Source organism: Dipodomys merriami, unplaced genomic scaffold (assembly GCF_024711535.1).
Source record: "Dipodomys merriami isolate MVZ:Mamm:240054 unplaced genomic scaffold, mDipMer1.0.p SCAF_20, whole genome shotgun sequence".
In the NCBI taxonomy this organism is placed as follows: Eukaryota; Metazoa; Chordata; class Mammalia; order Rodentia; family Heteromyidae; genus Dipodomys; species Dipodomys merriami.
The window spans coordinates 23,526,240-23,548,486 of record NW_027203382.1 but is presented as its reverse complement, the minus strand read 5'-3'; the positions used below and the strand labels follow the sequence as shown (position 1 = coordinate 23,548,486).

General features: G+C 36.1%; 1 protein-coding gene across 2 annotated transcripts in view; it reads right to left on the bottom strand.

The window, feature by feature from the left end:
• Wdr41 (WD repeat domain 41) overlaps positions 1 to 22,247 on the bottom strand; it is a 185,604-nt gene extending 163,357 nt beyond the window's left edge. For both annotated transcript variants that reach the window (XR_011373743.1, XM_070031226.1), the window contains exons 1-2: positions 22,134 to 22,247; positions 17,285 to 17,354 (exon numbers count right to left, since the gene is read on the bottom strand). Coding sequence is in view for 1 of the 2 variants with exons in the window: in XM_070031226.1 (XP_069887327.1) it covers positions 17,285 to 17,354; positions 22,134 to 22,155 (92 nt within the window). In the remaining variant the exon portion in view is untranslated. The remainder of the gene's footprint in view (positions 1 to 17,284; positions 17,355 to 22,133) is intronic.

Sequence of the window (22,247 nt, the reverse complement as noted above, 5' to 3'; positions counted from 1 at the left end):
TCATGAGAAGGCAAAGGTGTATATGGTCCCATGAAACAGAAACAGAGACAGAGACAGACATAGAGAAAGGCTGAGGAAAGAGAGGGAAGATAGGAAAATGAGAGAGAGAGAGGGAGGAGAGAGGCAAACAGAAGGGAAATGAAAGGGGAATCTCAGTGTGTTAAGACTATCAGGCTATAGCTACAAACAATAAGACAAGATGCAAACATAAAGGTGATCCAAATAGGGAAAGAAGAAATAAAACTCTCCCTCTTTGCAGATGACATGATCTTGTATTTAAAGAATCCCACAGACTCCACTCCGAAATTACTCAAGCTGATTCAAAACTTTGGCAAAGTAGCAGGGTATAAAATTAACCCTCAAAAATCAATGGCTTTTCTGTATGCCAACAATTAGAAAAGAGTGGCTGAAATTAGGAAAGCAACTCCATTTGTAATAGCCCCACAAAAAATAAAATACCTAGGAATTAACTTAACCAAAGAAGTGAAGGAACTCTATGATGAAAACTTTAAAAACTTGAAAAAGGAAATCAAAACATTACTTAGAAAATGGCAAAACCTCCCATGCTCCTGGATTGGAAAGATTAACATCATGAAAATGGCAATACTTCCCAAGGCTATCTATAAATTCAATGCGATACCTATCAAAATTCCAACCTCATTCTTCAAGGAAATAGAAGAGGCAATCCAAAAAATCATATGGAACAATAAAAGACCCCAAATAGAAAAAAATCCTTAGCAAAAAGAACAGTGGTGGAGGAATATCAATACCAAATTTCAAACTCTACTACAAAGCCACAGTAATCAAAACAGCTTGGTACTGGCACAAGAACAGACCTGAGGACCAATGGAATAGAACTGAAGACCCAGAAATGAACCCACAGACCCACAAATTTTCGATAAGGAAGCTAAAAAAATAGAATGGAAGAAAGACAGCCTCTTCAGTAAATGGTGCTGGCAAAATTGGTTAACTACTTGTAGAAAACTAAAGCTAGATCCTTATATATCACCCTGCACCAGAATCAACTCTAAATGGATCAAAGACCTCAGAGTCAAAGCAGACACTCTGAAAACATTACAGGATGGAATAGGAGAAACCCTAGGTCTCCTTGGCACAGGCCAAAATTTTCTTAATAAAGACCCAGAAACACAACAAATCAAAGAAAGGTTGGACAAATGGGATTGCATGAAATTGCAGAGCTTCTGCATGGCAAAGGACATAGCTAGCAAGATCAATAGAAAGCCCACGGATTGGGAGAAGATCTTCACAAGCCATACAAAGGACAAGGGCCTCAAATCTAAAATATACCTGGAACTCAAAAATTTAAATCACCCAACAACAAATCTTCAAAGAAACAACTGCCTAATAAATAAGTGGGCTAAAGACTTAAAGAGAAACTTCTCTGAAGAGGAAAGAAGGATGGCCAATAGACACATGAAGAAATGCTCAACCTCTCTAGCCATAAAAGAAACGCAAATCAAAACATTGAGATACCAACTCACCCCAGTTAGAATGGCTATAATCAATCACTCTAATAACAACAGATGCTGGAGGGGATGTGGACAGAAGGGATCCTTACTGCATTGTTGGTGGGAGTGTAAACTTCTTCAACCACTTTGGAAAGCAGTATGGAGGTTCCTCAAAAGACTCCACATAGAGCCAGCAATCCCACTTTTGGGCATTTACACAAATGTTCAAAAACAAGACCATACTAAAGCTACCAGCACAACTATGTTTATTGTAGCATTATTTTCCATAGCTAAGATATGGAACCAACCCAGATGCCCCTCAGTAGATGAATGGATCAAGAAAATGTGGTATATATACACAATGGAATTCTATGCCTCCATCAGAAAGAATGACATTGCCCCATTTGTTAGGAAATGGAAAGACTTGGAAAAAATTATATTAAGTGAAGTAAGCCAGGCCCAAAGAAACATAGGTCCCATGGTTTCCTTTATTTGCAGTAACTAGTATATGTCTGAGTCAAGCAGAAAAGGTCAGATAAGTTGATGTTAGGGAAATGAACCCTAAGATATGTATTCAAATGTTTTTTTTTCTTTCATGCGATTGTTTCTAACACATTTATAAGATTATTTCTTTGTTGCTTTGTATGTTCCTTCCCCACGGTATAACCCCTGCTTTCACTGTATTTGATATTGGTATAATTTGTGGAGGGGAAGGGAAAAAACAAATCGTTTAAATAGGGATACAGGTGGACCCATTGCAACAATGAGACGTACAAGTCGTTATGTTGAAAATGAACTTTACAACTTTACTGGGGGGGGAGGATTGGGTGGGGGAGTGGGGGGAGGATGGGAAGGGATGGGAAGGGGAAACAAAGGAGGAGGCTACAATGCTTGATAAGAAATGTACTCATTATCTTACCCATGTAATTGTAACCCCTCTGTACAATATTTTCACAATAAAAAAAAAGAAAAAGAAAATTCCTGAGACTTTTATCTCCAATGACCTACTCAAAAAAAAACAAATGAGGAGTTGTGGCTAAATTGATTTTTTTTTAAATGACTATCAGGCTATAAGGGACAAAATGGAAAAAGGGAGACCATTATAACTGATTGTTTCTAACAGAAGAAGTAATTAAAAGAATCACAGTAAAATCACATAATGGAATATGACATGGCCATTATAAATGATGTGAAAGAATACATAAGGACATAGGAAGATGTTTATAATAAATGCAAACAAAGCAGGTTATAAAAGTAGACTATTATCTGAGTCATAAAGTTTGTTCATCCAGGTATAGAGTATGATACTATTTTGTATAAACATACACATAGAATACTAACAATGGAAAGAGCTCTACTAGTTCCCCAAGACCAGAGAAATTACATGACAAAGACAGAGAAAGGTCTAGAATACACATATAAATATCAATATGACATTCATTATAGCTCACCCATGGCTTATATTAGATCACATAAGTATTTATACTTCTGCTAATATATTCAAATGGGAAATTAGAGATAATAGGATCTTTTATATTATTTATAATATGCTACAAATTCACTGAAATCTATATTTTTAAATTAATCTACAGGAGACTAAAGCCCTGTCTAAATACTAGTGTCCCACATAGTATTAAGATATTGACAGATGGTAGATAATTCGCAGAATTCTTCACATTAGTCAAGTCATTGAATATAAGAACACTACATTGTCAACCTAAATGCTATAGAATTTAACCAGGAAATAACATTCTTGTGCAGCAGAACACTGTTTCTGTGATACCAGCAGCCATTTCTCCTTTTAATCTGCAGGTTTCCCTGGCTATGGTTTTAGACCCAAGAGGACTCCTATTAGAAACCAAACAGCCTAAACTCCTTCCTATGGTAATACAACACAGCTCTTCACTGATTCTCAGGGGAAAAAAAACTGTTTTTAATTAACCATTAATTAGTAAAATGCAAGCTATATTATGTGAGGAATAGTGATGCTTTCATCTTTTTAAAAGACAAAAATCTGAGGTTCCAATGGACATAAAGTGTGTGTAGGTTTGGGGGGTAGGTGGGTATGTTTGTATGTGTTAGAAGAGATACATGGACTTAGATAGGGCCGACTTCTTTGATTCATCAGGGCTTGGGATGAGAAGGGTGGGAAATAAGGAAATACAGGCTTGTCTCTGAAGCTTTTCTCAGGGGGAAAATAGATTTTTTTTTTAATTTGAAAGACTTTTGACTACTCTAAGCTATCTGAATGTTGAAAAGAAAATGCAGATGAGGTCTTAGGGAGGACTAATAAAAATCTATTTGAAATTTAAGGTATCTGTGCTTTGTTTGCTCTAAATATTTTAAAGTTATTTGAATTTGTGTACTAAATTAGATCAAATAGAAAATAGAAAAGATTTGTCACAGGCATAGAGTGCATGACAAATAAAATCAAGTTCAGCTATAAGAAAGAATGTTTATAAATATGGGAGAGAGTTGCCTCAACATTTTTATAATTTTATGTGCATTATTTTTCACATCTTAAAGCTGTCCAAGTATAGAAAAAATATAGAACTTCAATAACAGTTACCAGCATGATTTGCTTTTATTACCTTTCTGTTCAAGACCCTTGTTTCCCCTTGTAGCATGTCAAATTGCCCCCAAAACCATATTATACAGCAGAGAAATGTTGTTCACACTTCACTGGCTATTGATTTACTTTATTTATTGGCACAAAATCAGCTTGAGATAAACATTTTGTCCCCCATTTCCACTATTGTAAGCGGTATTCTTCATTGCAAGATAGGTAAACCCAAATGTGCAGGGTCACAATTCGACATGGCTTTCTAATCAATGTGTGAAAAATTATCTAATGAATAATGGGTTGCACATTTCCACAAACAAATTAACCAGGGTGAGACTGAAACTAATGATTATATTTATCTAATGTAATTTCACATCTGTTACTAGTGGTAGTCATTTTTTTCTCTTTCATCCATGGTGTCCTCAAAATTACAACTTATCATTTCAGAAACAGAGACAGGACATCAGTTTAACTTGAAAATAGACAATTTTGTAGAATGTTTATCTTTATCTCTGAATACCAGAGCCCAGAGAAATATCATGCCATTTTATAAATTTTGGGAATCTGACACTTCTTGGGCATTATCTCAATTGTATTTCAAACTATTGACCATTCACTTGACTTCATAGCCAAAGGATAAAATACCATCGTTCAATCTCATAAAAAGGAAAATGACCCCACTTTTCCATAGCAATACCATCCTTTAAAATGACTTAAAATGTAAATTTTTTAAGCAGAAGCAGGTTTTAACTTAGAAAAAAATTACCTTTTCTTTAAACTTAGAACACATAAAGCTACTAGGCAAGCCTAAGAAATCCTATTAACCAACCAAAATGTTCTTCTCTCCACATTGAAAAAGTTTCACAATTTACACCAGAAACAATTTTCAGCCACAGTCTTCCATTCTCCTGCCTCCAGGGCATCAGAGGAGTCTTCAACTTTTAATGTTCTGACTACTGACACCAATAGCAGGAAGGTTGAAGTCTGAAGTCAAAAGATCTTTTCACACAGTACAGAAGTAAGGGCCCTAGGGACAGACGGCAGTCATTTGCTGAAGTTCACATCAAGGATGTTTCTTGGCTTGCTCCTTTGACCAGAAAAACCTCAGTCTACTTCTCCAACCACATGCTCTCCAAGGTTTCAATTGTTAGGAACCAGGCTTTAATACTAAGAGCAGACCTCTGGTCGAAGGGTTTCCCAGTAAGTTTTTACTTCTGCCATGAACTTTTTGGTTAGGGAACTCTTTGGTTCAGTTCAATACATAAGAAAAGTAAAGAACTGAAATACATGTTTTAGGATTTTGTTTTTGGTTTTTTGAGACTGTCCTTACTAAGCAGCCTAGGTTGACCTCAGCTCATGATAACCCGCCTCAATATAGAGGTGTCCCACCACATCTGCCTTGAAAGCATTTCTTTAGCCTTTGGTGTATAAGTTTTTATCCTTTGGTGTTAAAAAAAATACTCAAAAGCAAGAGTTTTCAGTTTGAGGAGTTTGCAGTTTTATGTTCCCTTAAAAATTACTTAGGGCCCAAGGGAACTTTTGTATATAGGTCCTCATATTAACATTTGTATTAGAAATAAGAGTACTAATAATTATACCTGTAAGATGTTGAAAATATACCTATAATATGCTAACATATGATATATTTTATTAAAATAATTATTTCTCCTCTGAAAAAAATAATGAAAAGATTGTCTTACAGAGACATGTTCTTAAGTTCTCATAAATAACTTGGCTTCAATAATATGTTAATGGATGTTCTACTTTAATAGTAATGTTTCTTAGACATTGATTTCAATATGGGATTTGAATCTATTTCATGCAAATTATCAAGCGTTCAGACATTAAATATATTGGTTTATCTTTTACTTAGTTTTTGTTGTTGTTGTTATGATTCGTTTCTGTGCTGGGGATCAAACCCAGGGATTGGTGCCAGAGCAGTACTCTGGCACTGAGATACACTCTAGCCCTTATCTCTAGTCTTGCATTATTTTGTACTATTATGTATTGGTTATTTGGAAAATACCAACTCTGATTTAAGTGGATCTATCAAATGTTGACATACTCATTATATTTTTGAAAATAACATTCATTAATAGAACTTTCAGTCTCAGCTGAAGGTCTTTAAACATTTGGACACCATCAAACATATAACAGCTCATATAAGCTTTCCAAATTTCTAATTTTGAATTGAGAGCTTGATTTTAGCATTAGCAATAAACAGTATCAGTTGCTTTACTTGAACTTGCTTTCAAAGATCACTTTGGTAGTTTTTGAGATGTCTACCAAATATCAACTCTGAAAAAGCATAATTTACCAATTGTTCTAAGAAGTAAAAATAGTATTCCATAAAAGAGCAGCCCAGGTGGACATCAGTAGCTCATACCTGTAATCCTAGCTATTCAGGAAGCTGACTAGAGGACTATAGTTTGCAGCCAGTTGGGCAGAGAAGTCCATGACACTCTTAGTTCTTAGCTCCAAAAAACCTGGAAGTGGAACTGTGGCTCAAGTGGTAGAGTTCTAGCCTTCAGAAAAAAAGAAAGCAGCTCAGGGACAGTGCCCAGGCCCTGGGTTCAAGCCCCAGGATTGTCACAAAAAAAAAAAAAGAGTATCTCAGTCAGTTCTCACAATTCATTTTCACAAGAGTTTTCATCAGGAAACATCCTACAGTTACACACACAAAAATGCTTAATGTATAAATTGTTCATCACTCACAATATTGAAAAAGATGTTTTCCCACGCTTTTTAAAATAATTTTCATTGTCTCATCAACAATAGCCTTGAGTCTTTTTTTTCCTTTCTTTTGACATAATTTGGTGTCTTTGTGTTAGTTCACTCTAAAACAGGAGTTCTTTTCATTCTTTTCAGAGGTTACAGTTAGATAAGTCAGGTAAAGAGCACATTTCTTTTTGGATAATGCCACCCTTCCCTTGCTATCTCCCAACTTTTCTGGCCTGTCCCCATCCACAAGTTGTATAGTTCATTTTCAATGCAGTATCTACTGTGAGTACTACAGCTGTATTTGTTCATCCTTTGTCCCTCCATTTTTGTACCCTTTCCCTTCCCCTCCCAAAGACAGATAGATGAACAAACAAGACCAAAAGGAAAGAAAACAAAAACAGCAAAGGGAAAACCATTTCCATTGATAACTATTATTTTATATGTTCAGAGGCACAGAGGCATTGTGTCTTTGTGTTGCTCTCCTAAGAATATCCTCCTATGGTCTCACTGTATGTGAATGCATAGAGTCCCTGTGTATTTTAGGTCTAGCTTCCACGTATGAGAGAAAAATTTGTCTCTCTGAGCTTGGTTTAACCTCACTTAACATGATTTTTTTTCTAGGTCCATTCATTTCCTGCAAATGACATTCTTTCTAATAGCTGTGTGAAATTCCATTGTGTGTATAAGTACCACAGTTTATTTTAATCCACTCATCCATTGTAGGGCATCTGGGCTGTTTCCATAACTTAGCTATGGTAAATTGTGCGGCAATGAACATGGATGCATATGTTTTTACAGTATCCTGGCTTTTGATGTTCTGGGTAATGCCCAAGAGTGGTATGACTGAGAAAGTAGAGAATTCTATGTTTAGTTTTTTGAGGAACCTCCAGACTGCTGTTCAAAGTGGTTGTACTAGTTTACATTCCCACCAACAGTGTAACAGGATTCTTTGCCCCCCATATCCCCACCATATTGTTGTCTAAAACAGAAGTTTTATCTGCTATCAGAGCAATGAAAAACATTTTGCCTTATTATGAAATAGTTTACCTTCCCAGATCTCTGAAAGGAGACCCATAGATATCTAGACCAGTCAAAAGACCCTAGTTCTAGCATTACTACTCAGTGACTGGGGGCAAGTGGAGAGAAATGCTTTTTGAAAACATCCCGAAAATTGAGAAAATGTTCATTTCACTTTGCTTTCCTTACAATTTGATTCCAGACATTTACCTCATTTAGTTCTTTATCTTGCTTCTGGCCCTGATCTGGCCCTCAGTGAGTAATAGCGTTACCAGTCATTACCAAGAAAACTATGAATGACATTTTATGATTCTGCTTATGAGAGTTTGAGCCCCCTAAATAATCTGAATTTGAACAGAATCCTCATGATAAGCTGTTATTATACATCTTTGTCTTTTGTCTACAGTAGAACATAAGCTTCTTGAGATAAGGACTTGTTCGGTTTTCTTTTCAGTTCATACAACAGTACTTGGCTCATAATAGGCATTCAACAAATATTTATTGAATGAATGCATCTCATATGAGCCTACTCAAAGAATAAGCTTAATATAATTCATCACGTCACAAACAGATCCAGATGAATGTTGCAATCTTCAAAATAATTACTTAGACAATCCTTTTCCAGTGATTTCTACAGCTATTCATGAGGGTGTTTTTAAACATAAAAAAGGAAGTGATATGAAATAAACTGCATTTGGATTCAGAAATACTTGCTTCCAGAAATTACCACTGACTGTAATTGGGCAGTGACTTGAACTCTCTGAGATTATCTCCTTGACAATAAAACAGAGAGAGAAACACCTGTCTCACAGCGATATCATGAGAATACTTTGTGAGAATATTTAGTCCTGTGCCTGGAAAGTAGGAAATTAGTCCATATTAAATGGACTAGATAGTTGGTACTAGGCTACCATACATCTACTTCTCCTTCTTTTGTTTTTCCCCACCTTCCTTTGTTCTTTTTTTCTTTCCTTTGTTAATGATGTCCCAAGTTGTCTCTGTACAATGTCTTATCTAGTTCTAAGTCCATATATTTTGGATGGAACTTTAGACAGAAGTTTATTGACCTAAGCCAACACAATCAGTGCATCATTTCCCTCTACGTAATCACTTATATACAACCACATTTCCCAGTCAGAACTGAGACTTGATAAAATTCTTGTGGGAAAGCCTCTCTCTTCCATTGGACTGAAACCTAGAAGGATGCAAACTGGAGATGCAGCAGACGTCTAAGAACCAAGATAAGAACCTACCTTAGAAGCTCACAGGAAGAGGTTTTGTGAACAATGTGTGGGCTCCAATCAAGTAATGACTAAAGCCAACCTGGCATTTCCAGTCATATGAATCAATGTTTCCTTTTTTTACAGTAGTTTCTATTGAGTTTCCTGACATTAATAATAGAGTCCAGTCTGATTCAATATTTTCTTTTTTTTCCATAAGGCCAAATGTAAATTAATGCAGGATAATGCTGCTAATAAAAGCTAAAGCATAAGGCCAAAGTTTTTTTCTTAAATCTTGGAATTCCTATAGGCTTAAGTAAACCACTAGCCCAAGTTCTCAAAATATTTGGGTAATCTTCCTGAGAAAAGAAACCATGTAAGCTGGGCACTGGTGGCTCACACCTGTAATCCTAGCTAGTGAGGAGGCTGAAATCTGAGGATCACGGTTCAAAGCTAGCCTGGGCAGGAAAGTCCATGAGACTCTTATCTCCAATAAAAACCACTAGAAAACCAGAAGTGGTGCTGTGGCTCAAGCGGTAGAGTGCTCACCTTGAGCTGAAGAGCTCAGGGACAGCGCCCAGGCCCAGCGTTCAAGCCTCACAACCAACAAAAAAAAGAAAGAAAGACTGTAGTAGTTACAAATCCAAAATCTCTATACCTTTAGAAAGTATAGACACTTCATGATATTGCTAACATTTCTAAAAAGCCCAAGTCCAGTTGTATATATTCCCTTAGTGAGGCTAATGGAAACATATGCTTATTTGTATGTGACATAATTATATACTCCATGTGAATTATCTCTTGCTAATCAGAAGTTCTTAATATCAGATATACAGATTGTCAAATCAGGAATTTGATAAATGTTATATAATAGACCAATTCTTTCAAAATATAGGGTCCCACTGTAGAAGGAGAGTAAACGGAATAAAAAGGCTCTTTGAAGATGGAAACCTAATATAAGAGACTAACCTTCTCTTTATAGCTATTCATGGGGAGTGGAAATGAAAAGGCACAAATCAACAGAAGGTTTGGTGGTTTTAAGGCCACTATGCTTAAGGGTCAAGATATATTAAAGTTGTGACTTGATAGCATTTGAGGATGATATCTATTTACTCAAAAATAACTGTCAAGGGATCACAATGGTACTGGAGAGTAAAAGGTAATACAAAAAAAGAATAAGACCTGTGCCTCAAAGGACCTAAAATGTAATGGTTACATTCATTCATTATTCTGTAACATTTTCACCTGAATCTTGATATTCTTTCTCTTACCTCTAGAAGTAACTAAAGTCAATAGCTTCTACAATGCTTAGTCCTAAAGAAAATTCATTTTGCTTGGCACCAGCAGCTCACACTTGTAATCCAAGCTACACAGGAAGCTAAGATCTGAGGATTATAGCTCAAAGCCAGCCTATGGAAGAAAGTCCATAAAATTCTTATCTCTAATTAATCACAAAAAATAAAAAATAAAAAAGCTGAAAGTGTAGCTATGGCTTAAGTGATAGAGTACTAGCTTTAAGCAAAAAAATCTCAGTGACAGAGCCAAGGCCCTGAGTTCAAGTCCCAGGGTGCCCCTTTCCCCACCCCTGCAAAAAAAAAAAAAAAAAAAGAAAAAAGAAAAGAAAAAGAGAAAATTTATTTTTCCTGTGCAAAAATGTACTACTCAACTTTCAGAGGGTAACCCAAATCTGACTACAGAAGAAATGAAATCACTAATCTCTGTACATAAACTTTAAAAATATATTCAAATCACTCTTTAGAATCATGCACTAAAAATAGCCTTTGGTATTTCCATACTGTAAGATCCTACTTAGCAATAAAAAGCAAGAAAATACTTTACACATATTAAAATCTGGATGAATGCAAAGTTTTATGTTAAGTGAATAAAAGTCAAACTCAAAGACAACATACTATCCAATCTTATTTATCTGACATTCTGAAAAAGACAAAAAAAAATTTTTTTCAGGTAAGGGGTAGGTTTATTCAGTAGACCTGCTGGGACCAGGCAAGGTTGGCACTCCACATGGCTGGGAAAGGCCTGGGAATGAGAGAGAGCTGGGAAAGAGAGGAAAGAGCTAGAAAAGAGCAGAGAGAGCAGAGAGAGAGCAGAGAGCTAGAAAAGAGCAGAGAGAGAACAGAGAGGAACAGAGAAAGAGGTAGCAGAGAGAGCTAGAATAGAACAGCGAGAGCTAGAAAAGAACAGTGAGAGAGAGAGAGAGAGAGAGAGAGAGAGAGAGAGAGAGAGAGAGAGAGAGAGAGAGAGAAAAATTTTAGGGACCCAAACAGATCTAGGATAAGAATTGGGAAAGAACCTATCTTTCTTCTAACATATGTTTTGGCTCCCTTATGAAATGTTAGATAGCTATAGGTCTCTGGGTTCATTTCTGAGTTTTCTATTCTATTGGTCCTCAAGCCTATTCTGTGCCAGTATCAAGCTGTTTTCATTAATATTGCTTTGTAATAGACTTTGATGTTTGGTATTATTATTCCTTCAATACTGTTCTTCCTGATAAGTGTTGCTTTTGCTCTCCAGGGTCTTTTATTATTCTATATGCATTTTTGGATTGCTTTGTCTATGTTGTTGGGATTTTGATGGGCATTGCATTGGATTTGTAAATAGCTTTTGGCAGTACTGCCATTTTCATGATGTTAATTCTTCTAGTCCAGGAGCATGGCAGGTCCTTCCATTTCCTTAAATGTTCTTCAAATTAATTTTTGTTTATCACAGCATTATTTACCATAGTCAAGATATGGAATGAGTCCAGATGCCCCTTAATGGACAAATGGATCAAGAAAATGTGGTATATATACATAATGTAATTCTACTATCCATCAGAAATAATGATATGGTACCATTTGTAAGGAAATAGAAAGACTTAGAAAAGTTATATTAAGCAAAGTAAGCTAGGCCAAGAGAAACATAGGTTACATGGTTTCCCTCATTTATGGTAGCTAGAATGTGCCTATAAACCTATAAGTAAACACATTGGGTGATCAGCAAGGGGCTACAAATGAATTAACTGTCATGAAATAGAGTATGGAGAGTACTAATAGTTAATTCTTTAAAAAGTCTAAGTTCAAAGTCCAATAAAATAAGTAACAAGAAATGGGTACTTGCAAGAGGAGAGGGTGGAGCCAAAGGGAGAGAGGTAGAAGATTGAAGAGAAGTGGGGAGAATGCAGGCAAGAATTCATTGTAACAATGCTTGATAGGAAATGTATGCATTACCTTGCTCATGTAACTGTAACACCTCTGTACAGTATTTTTACAATAAAAAAAGTATAAAAAAAGAATTCATTGTATATAGCACAGAATTGAAAAATAAGGAAGAGGTGGTCAAAGCGGGGGTGAAGATGTTGAAAGATGACACAGATCAAGATGCATTGTATACATAAAATACTTTGTTAAATGGCAAAATTTTCAATAGATAGCCTAAAAATTATGAAAAGTAAGGGAAGGAATGGATTGGAAGGGGTGAGTGAGAACTTTTAAAGAGTTGACATTGATCAAGATGCACTGTATTCATAAACTGCTTGGTTGAATGGTAACTCTTTGTATAACTACTTATAGATAATAAAAATATTCAAAAATAGGGAAAGAGACTGACTACAAAGGGGAATGAGGAAACTCTAGAAATTATGAAGTAGACTTATTTTGACTGTGGTGACTGCAAATATAGCTGTATGTTTGTCAAATCTTGTAACAATGCATTTAAAACATGAACTTTACTATGTTAATTTCTCTACTACACATATGTATACATACATATTAAAGGCTTCATACAATTTACATCTGGATTTCATCTATGTTAGAGCAGATTAAGAAGGACACAGTCTGACATCAGGAAATGGAAAGACTTCCCATGATCATGGATAGGTAGAATTAGTATTGTGAATATGGCCATACTGCCAAAAGTGATATTCAAAGTTAAGGCAATCCCCATCAATATCCTAATGATGTTCTTAACAAAGAGAGAAAACAACCCGAAAATTCATATGGAACAACAAAAGATCTCAAATAGCCAAAGCAATTCTAGGCAAAAAAAAAAAAGCATCACAAGCCCAGACTTCAAGCTCTACTACAGAGCTATAATAACAAAAACAGCTTGGTATTGGCACAAAAATAGATCTGAAGATCAATAGAACAGACTAGAAGGACTAGATATATCTGATATTTGATAAGGCACAAAAGATAGCCTCTTCAATAATTATTATTTTCAGTGTTGGAAAAACTGGACATCCATAGGTAGAAAACTAAAAGTCGATCCATGCACTAATATCAACTCAAAATGGATCAAAGACCTTAACATTAAAACTTTGAAATTACTGCAAGAGGGAGTAGAACTTATAGGCATAGGCAGAAACTTTTTGAAAAGAGTCCCAGGGGCACAGCAGATAGGAGAGAGACTTAACAAATGGGATTACATCAAAATAAAAAGTTTCTGCCAACAGACTGGAAGATCTTTACCAGCAATGCATCTGACAAAGGCCTAATATCCAAAATACACAAGGAGTTCAAGAAATTAACCCCTTCCAAAATTAAATGGGCAAAGGAGCTAAGGAAAGACTTCTCAGATTAAGAGATAAGAATGGCAAAGAAACATGAGGAAATGCTTGCCATAAAGGAAATGCAAATCAAAACAACTTTGAGATTCCATCTCAGACAGTTGGATTAGCCCACATCATGAATTCTCAAAACAATAAATGCTGGTAGGGATGTAAACTAATACAAGCACTTTGGACAGCAGTCTGGAGGTTCCTCAAAAAACTAAACATAGATCCTCCCTATGACCTAGCCATACCAGCTATCTATCCTGTATATCATAAGCCAAGATACTGTAAAAAAAAAAAAAAAAAAAAAAAAAAAAAAAAAAAACACTTATACAACCATGTTCATTGCTGCACTATTTACAGTAGCTAAGCTATGGAAACAGCCCAGTTGCTCTATAATAGATGAGTGAATTTTTAAAAAATTATTGTGGTACTTATACACTATGGAATTTTACACAGCCATTAGAAAAAATAATATGTAATTTGCAGGGAAATGGATAGACCTAAAACAAATCATGTTAAGTGAGATTAAGCCAAGCTCAGAGAGACAAACTTTTCTCTCATATGCAGAAGAGAGGAAATGATAAATTATATAGGACTCTAGACATTCATACACAGTGACACTAAAGGAGGAAGGATGCTCAGGATACTCTTAGGAGAGCAACACAAAGGCACAATGCCTCCATGCCTCTGAACATATAAAATAATAGCTATCAAAATGAATTCCAGGAAGGGGAAACTAGGATGATTTTTTTTCTGCTGTTGTTGGTGAAGATGGTGTTGGTTTTTGCTTTTGGATGGGTTTTTTTGTTATTGTTTCTTGGAATATTTTTGGTCTTGTTGGCTCACTTATCTGTCTTTTAGGGGGGGAGGAGAGGAGGCAAGGAGAGCACAGAAATGGAGAGACAAAGAGTAATAAATGAAGCAGTAGAACTCAGAAGACACTATGTTGAAAATTAACTATAATTTGTGGGCAGCAACTGAAGGGAAAAACTGGGAGAGAAAGACAACGAGAGGGTAAGATTGCCCCAAAAGAAACACATTCAAGCAGAGTGCCGGTGGGTCATGCCTGTAATCCTAGTTTTCAGGAGGCTGAAATCTGAGGATCGAAGCTTAAAGCCAGCTCAGGCAGAAAAGTCTGTGAGACTCATCTCCAATTAACCACTAGAAAACTGGAAGTGGAGTTATGGCTCAAGTGGTTGAGCTCTCGCCTTGGGCTGAAGAGCTCAGGGCCCAGAGTTCAAGCCCCACAACAGACAAAAAGATGTACTCAATATCTGACTTATGAAACAGTAACCTCTCTGTACATCACCTTAATAATAACATTTTAATTAAAAGAAAGGAGGACATGGTCTGAAAAGAGGTCTGGAAGGTCAAAGCATATCCAGAGATATGCTCTGAAAACTAAAGGCATTAGAACTAGAGGGGTAAGATGGAGCTATGGAACTCATACATAGTTCTATGATGAGATGAACTCCAAACTAAAGTGGGTCTGAAAGCTAGAACTAACTGTATTTTAGCTTCTAGGAATGACAAAGTTGCTTTTCACTTTCCAAGAAGAAAAAAATTACATAATGTTATAGTGTTTTCTCAAAATCCTCATTTGAAAGAATTACAAGGATGGCAATAAAAGATACCCAAATAAATTGTGCATGATATTAAATTAATTTTAGATTTCCTTCCATAATGGATGCATTTAGATTACAGGGAATTTTAGGAAATAGGGAGGAAACGTAGAAGACACATTGCCCAAAGCCTTTATTATAATGGATAGGGTCGGTATTAAGAATTTAGGGGAATGTGTTTCTTGTTTCATTATGAAGCTATTTCCAAATATATCTGACCCACCCCTCATCTCAAATTCATTACTTATGTCTCATTGCTCTTGGCCTCTTATGTCACCTTTGGAGACTCAGAATGGAAATAAAATAAAGAACAATTCTTCCTCAGCTTCTTTTCCTCTACATAAACCTTAAGAATGAATCTTTGAAAAATACCCTCAGACCCTGAAATCCATGCAAATTGCTGTTGAAACTGTAATAAGTTGTTAAGCTTTTGTGGAGGACAATTTTGTACATCTAAAAAATTAAAGATGCAAAACTTTTTGACCTAGAATTTCTACCTTTGGAAATTATTTAATAGATATACCCTGATACCTTATATGACAAATGTTCAATATTATTCAATACAGAAAATCATAACAGGAAAAAAACAAAAACATCTAAATGCCCATTTATAGAAGATCTAATTATGCCATATCCATACAATAAAATATGTAACTATAAGAATACATCAGAAGGGGATGGGAAGGTGGCTCAGTGGTAGAGTTCTTGCCTCACATGCATGAGGTCCTGGGTTTGATTCCTCAGCACCACATAAGCAGAAAAAGCCAAAAGTGGTGCTGTGGCTCAAGTGGTAGAGTGCTAACCTTGAGCTGAAGAACTGAGGGACAGAGCCCAGGCCCAGAGGTCAGGCCCCATGACCGACAAAAAAAAAATCAGAAATCTCTTTATGTACTTTTGTAGAAAATCCCCAGGAAGAGTATAGTGGTACACTCCAATTAATTCAGTTACTTGGGAGGCTAAGAAAAATGTATTGCAAATTCTTCAATGTTTTTAAGGGCTGGGGACACAGCTTAGTGTTAATAGAGTACTTGCCTATAATGTGGGAGGCTTTGGGTTCAATACCTAGCACTAAAAGGGAAGAAAAAGAGGGAAGGAAAAGGAAGAACATAAAATAAAACTGTTCCTGGTATGCATAATATGAAAAAGCCATGTACGAAACAGTCGAACAGAATGTTACCACTCTGCACAAAAAGGGGTAAAGAATATATAATAAGAAGAATATATAATATTTTCTTATGATAAATTTTTATTTTAAAAAATTGATACAATACACAGAAAATTAGCAACAGTAACTACCTAATAAGAATAGGTTTAGTTGGATAATGGTGGCTTATACCTGTAATCCTACCTACTTAGAAGGCTGAGATTGGAGAATCGTGGTTCAAAGCAACACCAGGCAGGAAAGTTTGTGAGACTCTTATCTCCAATTAATCACCAGAAAACCAGAAGTAGTGCTGTGACTCAAAGTGGTAGAGCACTAGCCTTGAGAAAAAGAGCTCAGGGACAACACCCAGACCCTGAGTTCAAGTCCTGCAGCCAACAGCAACAACAACAACAAAAAAGTTTCAAAGAGAACTAAAAGGAAAACTTTTACCAGACTCATGTTTTAATTCTTAACCACTTGAATGAATTTCTTTTAAAAAAATTTTCTCTTAAATATGGGATTTCTAACTTGATGAACCAGTTCTCAGTTCCTAGATGAGCCATCAAAGACATACTACTGCCAGGTACCAGTCATTCATACCCCTAATTCTAGCTACTTGGGAAGCTGAAATCCCAAGGATCCCAGTTTGAAGTAAGCCCAAGCAGGGAAGTTCTTACGACTCTTATTTCCAATTAACCAGCAAAATGCCAAAAGTGGAGCTGTGGCTCAAGTGGTAGAGTTAACCTGGAACAAAAAAAAGCTGAAAGAAAATGCCAAGGCCATGAGCCCCAGTACCTGGACATGTGCGCACACGCACACACACACACACACACACACACACACACACACACACACATACATACACACAACATGCTACTAACTAAAACTAACTTATCTTAGTCTGTTTTCTGTTGCTATAACAGAACTTCAGAGAATATGTAATTTATAAAGGAAAGAAATGCTTATTTGGGCTCACAGTTCTGGAGGCCAGGGAGTTGAAGGGCATGGTCTTATCATCTTCTCTGTTTCTGGTGAAGATCTTTTTGCTGTATTACAACATAGCAGAGGACATCACATTTCAGTACACAGCAAGTAAGCCCAAGTGCTTTTATAACAAAGCCACTCTCTCAATAACCCATTAATCCACTAATTCATTAATCCATGAATGGATTAATCGATTATGAGGGCACAGCCCTTAAGACCCAATCACCTCCCAAAGGTCCCCTTCTCAAACACCATTAACATGACTGGGGATTAAGTTTCTGACACATTAAATTTAGGAAACACATTTAAAAGCATAGCAGAGCTGTAAATACCATGATGAATGTCCTTGGGATCTTCATTTTACATGTCCTGTTTTCTACTCCTCCAGGCTAGCATGCATTCTGTCTATTCCTTATCACCTTATCAAAGCCTTCATTGACCTTCATACTGGCCTACATGTCTAAGCAGCCTCACCACAAATAATGTGTCTTCCACACATCCCTCCAGGTTAGCTAAAACAAATGCTACATATATTTGTTATTCATTTGTACTAGATATTTGTGGTTGGTAATCATTCCTAAGTTGGGGAGGGTTAAGGGTTATCCACCATCAACTCTTCTTCTTATAAGGAGAATCTATTCTTTTATGCACAGTCATGAAAGACTGCTCTGAGAGGCTATAAGAAGCATATGCATCCTTTCTATATCCTCTGAAAGGCAGATCTGCTTAGAACTCTTTAAGTCTGAGGGAATGACCCAAGGAAAATCTCAGATAGGACTGATTTATGGGGGAATCCAATGAGAATGACAGTATCCAGAGATGACAGCATCTAGCTGACCAGATTGTTAAGGCTGCCTAGTCTCTAGGGCCCTCTTGGTTCCTGCCCATTTTCTCAGCCTGATCCTTGGTCTCCTGTTATTTCTGTATGTCTCTATTATCCTTCCATAAACCTTTCACTCAAAACAGCAAGGTTTTCTGTTGCTTGCCATCAAAATGGTTGGCTTACACAGTTAAATAAATATTTTGGAGTACCTAATATGAACAGGGAAGAGTACAATACATACATGATCACTATCATCAGGAAAATGCTCATCTAGTTTTAGAGACATAAGGTACTCAGAAAAAGTGCTAGAATAGGCAAAGTACCCAGAAAGAAGCCAATAATATATAGCAGTTAGAAAGCAAGAAGATGCAGCCCTTCCCCAGCAGACATCATCATTCGTGTCATCCCAAGCAGAATCCAACAATCTTTACAACTATTTTATTTACTATTGAAAGTAGCAGTTTCCAAATGACATAGCTAGCAAGATCAATAGAAAGCCCACGGATTGGGAGAAGATCTTTACTAGCCATACAACGGACAAGGGTCTCATATCTAAAATATACTTGGAACTCAAAAAATTAAACCCCCCAACAACAAATCGGCAAAGAAACAACTGCCCAATAAATAAGTGGGCGAAAGACTTAAAGAGAAACTTCTCTGAAGAAGAAAGAAGGATGGCCAATAGACACATGAAGAAATGTTCAACATCCCTAGCCATAAAAGAAATGCAAATCAAAACAACATTGAGATATCACCTCACTCCAGTTAGAACGGCAAAAATCAAGAACTCTAACAACAACAGATGCTGGAGGGGATGTGGACAGAAAGGAACCTTACTTCATTGTTGGTGGGAATGTAAACTTGTTCAACCACTTTGGAAAGCAGTATGGAGGTTCCTCAAAAGACTTCACATAGAACTCCCCTATGACCCAGCAATCCCACTTTTGGGCATTTACCCAAATGTTTACAAACAAGACCACACTAAAGCTACCAGCACAACTATGTTTGTTGCAGCATTATTTACCATAGCTAAGATATGGAACCAACCCAGATGCCCCTCAGTAGATGAATGGATCAAGAAAATGTGGTATATATACACAATGGAATTCTATGCCGCCATCAGAAAGAACGACATTGCCCCATTTGTTAGGAAATGGAAAACCTTGGAAAAAATTATATTAAGTGAAGTAAGCCAGGCCCAAAGAAACATAGGTCCCATGGTTTCCCTTATTTGCAATATCTAGTATATGTAGGAGTCAAGCGGAAAAGGTCAGATAATGTGATGTCAGGAAAATGAACCCTTAGATATGTATTTTAATGTTTTTTTCTTTCATGCATGTGTTTCTAATGCATTTATAAGATTATCTCTTTGTTGCTTTGTATGTCCCTCCCCCACAGTATAACCCCTGCTTTCACTATATTTGATGTCAGTATAACTTGTGGAGGAGATGGGGAAAAACCAGTTGTTTAAGGATACAGGTGGACCTGTTGCAACAATGAGAAGTACAAGTTGTCATGTCCAAAATGAGCTTTACAACATAGGTGCGGGGGGGAGGGGAGAAAGGGGGGAAGGAGAAGGATTGGGATGGGGGGGAGGGGGGAGCTGGGAAGTGATGTGAAGGGTAAACAAAGGAGGAGGCTGCAATGCTTGGTAAGAAATGTACGCATTAACCTGCCCATGCAATTGTAACCCCTCTGTACAGTATGTTCACAAATAAAATAAAATAAAATAAAAAGAAAGTAGCAGTTTGTACATCAGTCTATGTGGTCCTTGAAAATAAACTTATCAGTCCACCCAGTGCCAGAAAAATAATTTAATACACAGTGCCTAAAACTGGTTAAATATAAGATTAGTTTATTTTCAAGGTATTTGAATATAGGTTAAAGGGAAAAAGAAGAAATAAGAAAATAAAGGGTTGCTAGATGGAAGAAAAGTAGAAAATGAATCTGAAGAAATATGACTATTATAACTGAGGAACTGAAGTGTTAGTTTTGTTTAATTTACACTTAAGTAGTCATTTGTAAGTAGTGTCTACCATGTATTGGTCAATGAGGAAATAAGATATTGCATATGTTGTGTTTTTCTCAGGAGACTTGTTATTTGTTAAAAGAATTTAAAATAATTCTTTCCAACTGAGTTTCAGTGGCTCACACTGCAATCCTAGCTACTCAAGAGTCTGAGATCTGAGGATCGCCATTTGAAGCCAGCCCAGGCAAAAATATTTATAAGATTCTTATCTTCAATAAACTATCAAAAAAGCCAGAGATGGAACATTCAAGCAGTAGAGTGCTAGTCAGAAGCAAAAGAAGTTCAAGGCTAGCACTCAGACCTGAGTTCAAACCCCAGGCCTGGCGCCCAAATAATAACAACAACAACAACAACAACAACAACAATAATAATAATAATAATACTTTCTTTCTAATACATATATTTACAGTTCCAGTAATCCTTAACTCTAAGTGAGGTGCTAAGAAATCAGACATTTAAATATATTTTGAATGTTTATATTGAACAGTTGCTTATAATAGAGGAAACCTTTTTATAGTCAGAAAAATCTATAACTATTAGACTTTTAAACTATACCTACAAAGATATACAGTAATCCAATACGTACAGAAGAAAAATAAAAATAATATCCATGTGTTGATCACAACTATTTTAACATTTAACTAGGTACATGTAGAAGGAGAAGCACTAGAAAAGAATATAATCAATAAAACTAATCAGATGGAGGAACAGATTGTAGTGTATCTCATTATTTCATAGTGATTTGCATTAACATTTGTATATAAATGGGGTTTTAAAAAATAAACTATGCTTTATGTTAAAAACATGAAGACTGAAGAGTTAATGAGATGTAAAAGGCTGAAAGTCTCCAAAAGCTTGAATGCTTTTGAGAAAACATTCAGCTTTCTGAGAAAGCTGAGGTTCTGGGGACTTTTGACTGAAAGAAATTCAAAATTCAGGTTGTATGTTGAAGCGGAGGAGTATAACTACAACTGAGAATGAAGAAAGAAAAACTTACATGAATAAGATACTGAGGGTCAGTGCTAATACGCAGTCAATAAAAGACTCAAGTGATTTTCAAACTTTAATAATGAGATTTGTAAGCCTCATTTCTCAACACTAAGAAATCTTCATTTAAAAGAATAATTTTCTTTAAACATCTGGGATAGGAACCCTGATGCTTTTTCTAGCTAACATCCACCTTCTATTTAATAAAGAAGAGTAAACAAGTTTTTGATGACTTGAGATACCTTAGCACCTCTGACCATAGGTCCTTTTTTGTTTCATAGACTTTTAAGGAAGGATGAGGGACAGAGAAGCTGTCTTTGACACATAGGAACCTGTCATGTAATAAAGGTTTCCTACTTGTTTGCTAGACATCAAGAATAAACTAAAAGGGGAGTGGCATCAGTTTGATAAAAAAAAAAAAAGTTCTAGAAAAAAAAGAAGGCGCTTAATTTTCTGTTTCTTGGATATATCTAAGCTATGCTAAATGACCATTTGGTTTGTAATTTGTGTGAATAATTAACCAGCAACAATAAAATTAGATGACCAGTTATCTCTCTTCTTACCTTAACATATCCTAACACCTAAGTACAATTTACTACTACTACAAAATAGAACTCAAATCTCATTTGAAAGTGTTTTACTTTACATATAATTGCTTGTGTCTTGTTGTAATTAAATAACAGTTCACATTAATATTTTACTCTTTGATGGCAAATCATTTGATCCCTTTTGCTTACTGTTCTGGTATATAAAATCAAAATATCATTTTTTTAACAAATTGTTTCCTGCTGCCTAGTGTTAAATACTATGCATTCAGGCCAAGAAGTAGTTAACCTAATCATCAATACACTCACACTGAAAATAAAATTCCCTGGACTAATCCTCACCAAACTCAGGTTTCATCATCGTTTCAACCCCACCCTAAGGCCCATAGCAGACTTTCAGGTGTTACATCTACAGGAAACCTGCCCCCATCTTCCCTGTTTCCCCTACCCCAGTTACCTGAATGGTGTTTATGCAACATGTCCAGTTGCTGACTCTTCCCAGCCCCAATGCCAACTTCAGATGGCTCTCATGCAGCAGAAATTTGGGGCCCAGAGGATGAAGATTACCTGT